At 37.0% G+C, this 11,358-nt stretch overlaps 2 protein-coding genes across 3 annotated transcripts; both read left to right on the top strand.

Annotated features, from left to right (window-relative positions):
* The first annotated feature begins 6,217 nt into the window (after window positions 1-6,217).
* On the top strand, window positions 6,218-9,206 carry LOC122311455 (probable polygalacturonase). 2 transcript variants are annotated; one of them, XM_043126007.1, is made up of 6 exons: window positions 6,218-6,270; window positions 6,963-7,301; window positions 7,523-7,646; window positions 7,782-7,956; window positions 8,096-8,166; window positions 8,292-9,206. In XM_043126007.1, the coding sequence occupies exons 4-6, from the start codon at window positions 7,865-7,867 to the stop codon at window positions 8,987-8,989; spliced, it is 861 nt and encodes a 286-aa protein (XP_042981941.1). In that variant the 5' UTR covers window positions 6,218-6,270; window positions 6,963-7,301; window positions 7,523-7,646; window positions 7,782-7,864; the 3' UTR covers window positions 8,990-9,206. The 2 variants fall into 2 exon arrangements, with proteins under 2 accessions (XP_042981941.1, XP_042981942.1); XM_043126008.1 differs by lacking the exon at window positions 6,218-6,270 and having other exon boundaries at window positions 6,856-7,301.
* LOC122310459 (probable polygalacturonase) lies at window positions 6,238-7,858 on the top strand. Its single transcript, XM_043124333.1, has 4 exons — window positions 6,238-6,270; window positions 6,963-7,301; window positions 7,523-7,646; window positions 7,782-7,858. The coding sequence occupies exons 1-4, from the start codon at window positions 6,238-6,240 to the stop codon at window positions 7,856-7,858; spliced, it is 573 nt and encodes a 190-aa protein (XP_042980267.1).
* Window positions 9,207-11,358: the final 2,152 nt, after the last annotated feature.

Here is an 11,358-nt window from a genome sequence, read left to right as displayed (position 1 = left end):
AGATAAAGAGGGTTACGGCTTTTGAAGTGAGTAGAGGTTGGTGTGTAAAGAAAGAGTGTCGTGATTAAAGGGGAGTGAAGAGTGGAAAATCCTGGTGATTGAGGCTGGAATAAATTATTGTGATTGGAGGAGTGGACAATGAGGAGCAGCTATATATATATATATATATATATGTTGCTGGACGAGAAAGGAGGAGGGCAGGAGCAATCGGTGTAGGGGTTGAGGGGCAGATTACATAAGAGAGGTGAGTTGATAAATAGAGAGAGACGTGTAGGGAGTTGTGTGGTGCTTGAAGGGTGTCGGTGCAGATTATTGAAGGGAGTTGAGAGACGTGGATGTGCAGGAAATTAGCAGGGGGTGGTGATTTAAAGAGTCGGTTAGAGATTGATTTATGTGGGGAGTTGAGAGTGAGATGTTGTGCTGGACGTGTAGAGAGAAAGAGAAGTGTCGGTGCAGTAGGTACTTAGCTGTGCTTGAGTGATTAAAAAAAAACAAAAAGTGAGACGTGTGAGGAATTGAATTGGGCTGGAATTGAAAAAGAGAAGTCGGTGAGAGGCATTTCTTGTCCAGATTTTTCGGTGGCAGCTCTCTCTCTTGTTTGAAGACTTTCTTTTGTTCTGTTTTCTAAGTTTTCCGTTGTTAATTCTTAGAATTCTCGCGTACTAGATTACTTCATTTTCTTGTTTTTACTTTTGGTAGGTGTCGGCTGAATTTCAGATTTTGTTGTTTCTAAATTATTGCTTAGTATTTCTTGTGTTAGTTATTTAATGGAGAATACTTATGTGATTTCTATAGTATTTGTAATAAACATGGTTGGCTAAATTTTCATACTAAGGTTAGAGGTGAAGTTTAATGATTTAAATATTGTTTCCGAATCCATGTAAAATTTATTCTACGAGCTTGATCGATTGAAAGATTTTATTATTGGATATTTTGATTATCTATATACTCGTCTTGATTCATTGTGATTTCCGAATACAGTGAATGCTTGAGGAATCCCTGTGGTATTCAAATAAATTTATAAATGTTTTAATCATCAATCGTTCACGCTCGATCATAAGCGTCTGTTTTTCTTGATCTTAAATGCTAAATCTTCCAATTAAACGGAATCATTATTCTAGTTTAATTGAAGTAAATCAATCAGAAACAATATCATAAATTATTAGACGGATCTTCGAAACCTTAGTTTTTATCCATATCTTTATATTCAATTGTACGTTTCTTTTAGTAATTTTGTTTCATTGTCTGAATTTATTTTCTTTATCACAAAAGTCAATCCACGTGGATTCGATCCTGTAAGATACTACAACACCTGTATAATTGCAGGTAAAACTGCACTAAATTTTTGGTTCATTAATTTGAGTCAGAATTTAGTCACAACATAGACAAAAGAAACTATCTTTTCCTGTATCACAAAACAATTCAAATAAAGCTTTTCAATTAGTACATTGTGATATTTGGGGTCCTTTTTCCACTATCTCCCATTCTAGATATAAGTTCTTTCTTACCATTGTGGATGATCATACACGATTCACTTGGCTTTTTCTCATGAAAGCTAAGTCAGAAACTCGAGCCTTAATTGCTAACTTTATTGCTTATGCTCAAACCCAGTTTAATGCTCAAATACAAACATTTAGAACAGACAATGGTCAAGAATTCAATATGCCTTCCTTTTATCAAGAAAATGGCATAATACATCAGCTGTCTTGTGTAGAAACTCCTGAGCAAAATGGCAGAGTTGAAAGAAAGCATCAACATTTGTTAAATGTTGCTAGAGCTCTCCTTTTTCAATCAAAATTGCCCTTAACATACTGGACTGAATGTGTATTGACAGCTGCACATCTCATAAATCAAACCCCCTCATCTGTCCTACACAATAAAACACCATATGACATCCTTTTTCACAAACCTCCTGCATATAATTATCTTAAAGCTTTTGGTTGTTTGTGTTTTGCCAGCACAATCAACACTGGTCGAGGCAAATTTCATCCAAGAGCCTCAAAATGCTTATTTCTTGGTTATCCACCAAATATCAAAGGTTACAAAGTGCTTGATCTCCTTACTCTCAAAATTTTTGTTTCAAGAAATGTCATATTTCATGAGAATGTTTTTCCTTCCATTCCAAACACTACTCACATACCTTTTATTTTCCCTGATTTTCCTCAAATACATGACTTCACAGTACCTACTAGCCCATAGAATACACTTTCTGCAATTCAAAAACCTACTTCTTCACAAAATCAATCTTCTGAAAATTCAGAGCCCATTACTTCAAAAATTCCATCTTCTGAAATTCCAGAACCCATCACTTCACAAAATCCATCCTCTGAAAATCAAACACCTGTTATTTCTCAAAATTCATCTTCTGAAACTCAAACAACTGTCATTTCACAGACTAATCCTGAAATTGTAAGCCTTCGAAGATCTGAAAGAATAAAGAATCCTCCTTCATATTTGCAGCATTTTCATTGTGGTAATATGGCTCAATCTACTTCAACATCTCAAAAATCCTTCAGCTGCTGCATTCCTTCTTCTGGTAAGCCATACTCTCTTGCTCATTTTCTTTCAACACATCAATTATCTCCTATACATGCAGCTTTTACTTCTGCCTTGTCATCTACTTTTGAACCTAAGACCTTCAAACAAGCCAATTCTTACCCACAATGGCAAGTAGCCATGTTAGATGAGATAAAAGCTCTTGAATTAAATAAAACATGGGAACTAGCAATATTACCTCCTAATAAGACTGCAATTGGATGTAAATGGGTATATCGCGTTAAATTCAAGGCTGATGGCACAATTGATAGATACAAGGCACGGTTAGTAGCAAAAGGCTACACCCAACAAGAAGGTCTTATTTTTTTGATACATTCTCACCTGTAGCTAAAATGACAACAGTGAGGACTTTATTATCCATTGCTGCCATTAAGAATTGGCATTTACATCAACTTGATGTAAACAATACTTTCCTCCATGGAGATTTAAATGAAGAGGTCTATATGCAACTACCACCAGGGTACTCCTCCTCACCAACTGACCCAAGAGTTTGCAAACTCAAAAAGAGCCTATATGGTCTAAAGCAGGCTTCAAGACAGTGGTTTTCCAAGCTTTTATCTTCTCTACTTCAGTTTGGTTTTATTCAAGGGAAGTCTGATTCATCTCTATTCATCAAGCATAATTCAAACAGTTTTATAGCACTTTTGATTTATGTTGATGATGTGATTCTTGCCTCTAATAATCTTGATGCTATACTCACTATCAAAAAGTTCTTACATGACTCTTTTACTATCAAAGACTTGGGAGAACTAAAGTATTTCTTAGGGATTGAAGTAGCTCGACCTACCAAAGGCATAACTTTGTGCCAACGAAAATATGCCTTAGATATCTTGCAAGATAGTGGTTTTTCAGGTTGTAAACCTGTGGCATTCCCTATGGAATCTACACTTAAGCTAAGTGCCAATGACTCATCACCTCTTTTATCAGATCCTGCACAATACAGAAGATTAGTGGGTCGATTATTATACCTCACTATAACTAGACCTGACATATCCTACTCAGTACAAGCATTAAGCCAATTCATGGCTTGTCCTAGCAGCAATCATCTTCAAGCTGCTGAAAGGGTTCTTAGATATATCAAAGCAACACCAGGGCAAGGAATTTTTCTATCTTCTCATTCATCTCTTCATCTAAAAGCCTACTCAGACAGTGATTGGGGTGGCTGCATTGATACCAGAAAAAGTGTTACTAGCTTCACAGTTTTCCTTGGTGACTCTCTTATCTCATGGAAATCAAAGAAACAGCCAACAGTTAGTCGATCCTCAGCTGAGTCTGAATACAGAGCTCTAGCCTCTACCACATGTGAACTACGATGGCTGATCTACTTATTAGCTGACCTGAAAATCCCTCATCCACAAGCTATTTTGCTTTATATAGACAGCAAACCAGCCTCTGAAATTGCTTCAAATCCTGTCCAACATGAAAGAACCAAGCACATTCAGCTAGACTGCCATTTGGTTCGAAAAAAACTGCAAGAAGGTTTAATCAAGATAATTCATATTCCATCCAAACATCAGCTAGCAGACATTCTGACTAAACCACTTGGTTCCCTCAATTTCCATCATTTGATCCACAAGATGGGAATGATAAACATCCATTCCCGTCTTGAGGGGGGCTGTTGGAATATACAAACTCAGATTGAAGCTTTGAAGTTGAAGTCAAAGGAAGCTAAACAGAAAAGATAAGGTTTCTAAATGACAGATAAATTAAGTTGAAATGCACATGAGATAAATTAGGCAATGTTAGTTAGCATACGTGTCTATAAATAGAAATGATGTAAAGGAAGTTTAATCAAGATAATTCAGTATTCAGTACATTCAATTCATTGAGAACTTTGAATTAAGTTTTCCTCTCAATTTTTCTTCCATGTTTCCATTTCTCTGTTCTTGATTCTTCAAGTTACAGATTCTTCAAGTTACAGAATTTTACAATACCGACCAAACCTGGTAGCTATAATCTATAAGAAATCAGTCTGATATAAATGCATAGGTAGTATGGGCAGAAAAATCCATTGGGGTGCCAAGGGGGATTCCTTTTTCACATCAAAGTCTTTAGTCCATTTGAATAACCGAAAAGGGAGACCTTCCATTGTTCGTCCTTCATGTGGCCAACCATGCACAAAGTCTCTTTCATTTTTCATATGAATCAACACATGAAATTCATCCATAAAACTGATAGTTGGAACATCGATCAGCCCCTAAGTTTTCACCACCGTGAGTCTTATTTTGTCAATGGAAGGACATGTTTTCATGAACTTCATCACCAGAGCATACCTGAATTCATCAGCCTCTTTTGTCATCTCCAACTCTGAGAAAACAAAACCCATCTCACCATCAATATCAACCAAAAAATGCATGGGAATTTTGAACGTAGGATGCTCTATTTTTTTGTTCACAACCTGAGCATACGATTTTAGCACATCAGAACCAGCAGGCCCCACCGACGGAGAAGCCATCGGAGGGGAGAAAATTGCCGTCAAGAAGCAACCCCAGCGTGCGAAGCCAGTCGGAAATAAGCAAAAAAGGAAAGCCCTGAAAATTCAGAGTTTCCAAAACTAGAAAAAAAATCACCTCACAATCGCCTCAAAATCGCCTCACGTCTCTCGCCTCACGTGTATATACCTTAGCAGAAACATAGAATCTCACAATGCATACCATAAATAATTAAGGAATATACTCATGATGTCTATAAATTAATTGAAAACTTAATAATTAAGGAATATACTCATGATGTCTATAAATTAATTGACCAGCCCATGCATTTGATTTCATATAAACATGACCTACCCAACTAGGAAAAAACAAAAGAAAGGAAAAAAGGAAAAAAAAAAAGGTATATGGTAAAAATGGTTTGGTTTTCCACCACAACTAGAATTGTATTCCATTATAGCTATAGCTATGTACACTGTTAAGGAAATATACACGAATTAAACGTAAGAATATGCAAAATATAAATTACAGATTTACTACATATTTACACCATTATATCCGAAAGATCAATTGCAAACAACTATCCTTCTAGAGTCTTGATATATGCTACCATTCTTCTCTTCTTGTTCATGTTGAGATTGAGCTAACTTGCCATTTGTGATGCCCTGAGATTAGACAAAATAATATATGTTAACATTATCCTTAATTAATAATTGTTCAGAAACCATGATCATGTGACATACTAGTATAATGCTGTCATGTTTGTTATTGGTTATACAAGTGTCGCTCATTTCTTTTTATAAGAGTGGGGTCCACAGTTACAAAAAAAAAATTGTGTAAGTCTTATATTTATTCTTTTTTTTTTCAAAAGTAATAGGATTGCGCTCTCTATAACTGTAAATGTTATTTATAGATTAAACGTTGGATCCCGTACCAAGTCAAAAGAATAAAATGATGAATAATTAAAATTATGATGCAGAAATAGATATATACGAAGATAAAAATAGTACTACAAACACTAAATAACTAAAAAAGAAGATTCTGCATCTTCAAGATTATATATATCTATATATAGGCAAGTTATTAGTGAAAGATTTAGAAATTAAAGCGGTAAGTTTGTTAATGGTCAATGAACAGGAAGAGAAAGCTTGGTCAACCTTCCAAATTTGCTCTCCCGCACCCTCCCTATTAATACCCTCCCCGTCCTACACTCCAAAACAGTCTTACCAACAGTTTTTCTAATTCTCAGAACATGGAGCAGTCTCAAAGATTCAGAGCATCCGATGTAACACGCTCCATCTCTTCTTCTTCCACCTCCTCTTTTTTTTCTCATGAATAAATATTGTTGTATTTTCTATATTATGTGTATCTCTGTATGTATATCATGTATATGTTCTTCATCTGTAGTATCAACTTTTTTTAGGGCTAGATTGATCTAATTTGGCTGAATCTCAACGGACATATAGACTATTTTTCCGCTTTTGTGATATATATATACATATATATATATATATGGTTCTCTTGGTTTTAATGCAATATTTTCTTCATTTCATTTATAAGCTTATTCTAATTTCCTTTTCCATTTGAGATGGAATATTATTGAAAAAAAAAAAAGTTTATGCTAAGAATTACGCCTATATTCCACCATTGCAATCTCACTCTGTTGAGAGCAGTATTGAAAACTGGACATATAGGCTCAGGACACCAGCAAGTTATAATTTGTACAGAAGATAACTATTTTTATGTACAAATTATTAAACAACCATTGTCTCACCTACGTGATGGTTATTTTCATATAAAACAACTGGTTTTGGTTATTTTAATATAATATATATACATGTGTGTGTGTGTGTGTGTGTGTGTGTGTTTTTAAAATCTCTTACGTACATACTTCAATGATTGACTTATACAAAAGAATTTAAATAATTAGTCGACTGGAAAAGTGACCTTATTCATTAATTTTTCCTCTGTTTACAGCTTATTCAGACAATCTTACCTGTTCTTGTGCTAGCAACGGTAAGTTTAAGGGTCGTAGAGTGCAAAGTACATTCTAGTGGTCCGGATGCCTTACACTATAGGGCGATAAATTGTCGAAAGCATAGTGCACTTTTGACAGATTTTGGAGCAGTTGGTGATGGAAAAACACTGAACACTAAGGCTTTTAAGGCTGCAATTGATAGCCTCGGCACATACGCATCACAAGGTGGGGCACAGCTTATTGTTCCTCCTGGAAAATGGTTAACTGGGAGCTTTAATCTCACTAGCAGCCATTTCACCCTATTTCTTCACAAGGATGCAGTTATTCTTGCATCTCAGGTATACTTTTAACACGCATCATGATGAACAACATAATGAAATTAATTATAACTGTCTTGGCTAACACCTGGAACCATTTTAAGCAATTAAATTTATTATAAATAAATAAATTTGATACCTTGGTACAACTCCCTCTCTTTCTATTTAATTATACTCTTTCCATACTATCAGTACTACTTAATTGCCAAAACCTTGCATGTTATACATTGTAAAATGGACAGGATGAGGCAGAATGGCCACTTGTTCCTGCTTTGCCTTCTTATGGGAGAGGAAGGGATGGAAATGGAGATGGACGGTTCAGCAGCCTCATATTTGGTACAAACCTCACCGACATCATAATCACCGGTAATTATCGACTAATTACACACCCCCCCCCCCCCCCCAAATTCCCAATTCCCCAATTAATTATGATTATTACATGTCAAGTTAGTATCATTTTGGTCTGACCATGTCTGAGGGACTCATTCTTATTGTTATTAGGTAACAATGGCACGATCGATGGCCAGGGTCAATATTGGTGGGACAAGTTTCACCAGGGCCAATTCAATGTCACCTGACCATACATGATTGAAATTCAGTACTCTAACAAAATCCAGATATCTAATCTTACTCTAATCAACTCTCCCTCGTGGTTTGTCCATCCGACTTATAGCAGGTTTGATCATGATCAGCATGATCCTGATCCTCTACCTCCTTAACTTTATATATGTATATATATACATATATATTTCTTAATGCACAAACATCATCTTTGCATTTCTTACTCATCTTCATCTTTTGTTTTTGATTTGCAGCGATGTGCTAATCCATGGGCTGACAATCCTTGCCCCTATTGACTCTCCTAACACAGACGGGATAGACCCAGGTTTGTTTGCCACTTTCGAGTCACTTGCATTGCTTGCCATTCCTTTGCACGAGAGGTAATTATATTATACGTACTTAATAATGATGACCATATAATCTGAGTTGATGTTGTTTCTTCCTTTCTAGATTCATGCACAAATACTCGTATTGAGGACTGCTTCGTAGTCTCAGGGGATGACTGCATTGCCGTAAAAAGTGGTTGGGATCAATATGGCATTAAATTTGGAATGCCCACAAGGCACCTAATCATCAGAAGGTTAACCTGCATATCCCCCGATAGTGCCACCATTGCTCTAGGCAGTGAAATGTCTGGTGGAATTCAAGATGTTAGGGCTGAAGACATCACAGCCATTAACACTCAATCGGGTATTAGAATCAAGACTGCTATTGGTAGAGTAGCTTACGTGAAGGATATCTATGTAAGAAGAATGACCCTCACAACTATGAAGTGGGTTTTCTGGATGTCAGGCTCTTATAATCAACACCCTGACACTAATTTTGACCCGAAAGCTTTTCCAGAGATTAAAGGAATCAATTACAGAGATATCGTGGCGACGAATGTTACTGGTGCAGCAAGACTTGAGGGGATTGCCCAAGATCATTTTACAGGAATATGCATTTCTAATGTGACTATCTCATTGAGTAAGACGCCAAAGGAATTGCAGTGGAATTGCACTAATATTGCTGGAGTGACGAGCAATGTGACTCCTGAACCCTGCCATTTGTTGCCCAAAAAGGAAAAAGTTGATTGTGCCTTTCCTGAGGATAGGCTGCCCATTGAGGATGTACACTTGAAGACTTGTTGTACTACGAAAACTGCCTAGGTGTGAGAGATCAGATTGTAAGTTGTAGGGAAATCTGCATATCTCCAACATGTTGGTTCTCTAAAATAACTGAACCTAGCATGATGAAAGTATTTTCATGTTTTTTATTTTTCATTCAGCTAGGCTTCATCATCATTTTAATTTTTTGTTGTCACAATTTTATTTTTTAAGCATGCAAGTGAAAAGGAAATGAAATAAAGTTGGAAATTAATGTTTTCATCATGCGCAAACAAGATGAAACAAGAATTCATGGCAATCTTTATTTACCTAGTACCTGTAATATCCATGCAATGGTGAGACATCTAACTGGAGCTCTTGGGTTGAAAGGTGGTACATTTAATCCAAGATTACATCTTTTTATTATCTATTTTCAGTTTCAAATTTACTAAAGACTTGCGTGTATAAATCGTGTTTTCTAAAAAGAAAAAAAAAAACGCACTAGATCGATCCTCACATGAACCAAGAGTCGTTTTACTTGCAAATCCATGAGTGGACACCAATAACATGGCGAAAGTAAGTTTGTGAGAGGCGTTTATGTGACATCTCGTTTTTACGTGTATTTTCACTGAATGAGTATTTTAATTTAATTAAAATATTAGTTCTTTTGTTTTAAATTATTTTATTTTAATTGGATTTATTTAGTTGTAATATTTGTTTTGTGGAGCTTTCTTAATATTAATTATCGTTTTGATTTTAAACTGCTGTATAATTTATTTTAATTTATTTTTGGATTTAAAATTATGTTGTTGTTTTTATTAGTTATTTAGTATATTTTAGCTTGATGTGGTGTTTAAATTATTTTAATCGTTTTATAGCTTTTAAAGTTATTTTCGTTGAATCAGTTTCTTGACTCAAGATGTGAGAACTGAATCTCACTTTCTTTCTTTCCTTTTTCTTTTCTCCTCTTTTTCTTTTCTCCTTTTTCTTTTTTTCTTCTTCTTTCTTTTTTTCTTCTTTTTCCTCCCCTGCTTCCCCCCCCCCCCCCCAGCCCATGCGACCCAAGCCCCCCTCTCCCTCCGTCCGTTTCCTTTAGCCCGCCCAACCGGCGCCACCTCCAGCCGCTGTGACCCACCTCCACCTCTGGCATGTCCCTCCCACATCGACGAGCTCTACTGCACCAGTGGTGTGCTACACCGGCCACCCAATCTCTCTCTTTTCTCCTCCAAAAAAATGGGTCTTCTAGCCTTTTTCTCCTCTTTGAGCCACCGTACACGGCCAAATCAGCCATCAAGCACCACCAATGGATTCACCACATCAACGGATTCCTCTCCATGTCTTTCTTTTTCCCTAATTCTGTGACGCCCCCAAATCCCACGTACGGACAAGGAAAAATCGAGACGTCCGGATGATGACATCACGGGTCACCACCCTATCGCCAAGTGCCAAGTGTGTGTATATGCGACAAGTGTAAAAAAGAAAACACGCAGCGGATAGCAAAAGTCTCATAACTAAGTACCAGAATTTTTCTTTGTTTAATACAAACCCGTTCAAAACATACATAATAAAATATTACAAGGCACAAATATTGTTTCAAAACCAACTACAAGCCATAAACTCCAACTCAATACTTCGGCGGAGCCGCCTCCTCGGGCTCAACCTCCTCCTCCTCAACCTCTGCATCAAAATCTACGATACCTAAAATGGTGCCGCAGGTAAATAAAGATCCAAACACCACCAGATAAAAGCATATTAAAACTCGAACAATATGCGTGAAAGAATGCAAATGCACATGTCCCATAAAAACCACATTTTTTCACGTACGCCAAAATCCCATTTTTTGGCCCAAAAACATAACCTTTAAAACCAGTCCTCGCCATTATCCTAGATAATGGCCCAAATCAATAAACCACCATTTTCCCAGAAATGGATCACAAAGCCTCAACATAACCTCGCCATTTTCTCAGAAAATGGCCCGTATCCGAAATCCATAAACCGATCCAATTATTGCATGCACCATAATCTCCCCTAGGAATCATCCACACACTCTGGCTCCTCTGCCACACCGTAGGTAACGACTACGCGTGTGACATCTAAACGAGCGATGCCCAGTACTCGTGCCCACCGCGTCCCTGGACCAGGCCATCCTCTAGTCCCCGCCACTCTAGGGACCACAGAGTTGACACGACAGCGTTACCGTATCGTGCGATCCGGTCTTCGCCCAGCGACAACCCAGGGGATGTCACTCAGTATTATCCACTCCCGAGTGACCAGAGGAGCTCCACCGAAATAATACCTCATCCCGGCTTGGGGTCGTGATACACACACACCCGAAAATTCATTTACACAATTAAAACCGGATTTTCTCAATTTAAATAAAATGCACATAAATGCTCCATGTAATGCACGTCTCAAGGCACAAATAACCAACC

This window comes from Carya illinoinensis, chromosome 5 (genome assembly GCF_018687715.1).
Source record: "Carya illinoinensis cultivar Pawnee chromosome 5, C.illinoinensisPawnee_v1, whole genome shotgun sequence".
Taxonomy (NCBI): domain Eukaryota; kingdom Viridiplantae; phylum Streptophyta; class Magnoliopsida; order Fagales; family Juglandaceae; genus Carya; species Carya illinoinensis.
This window is presented reverse-complemented; position numbering and strand designations above follow the sequence as displayed.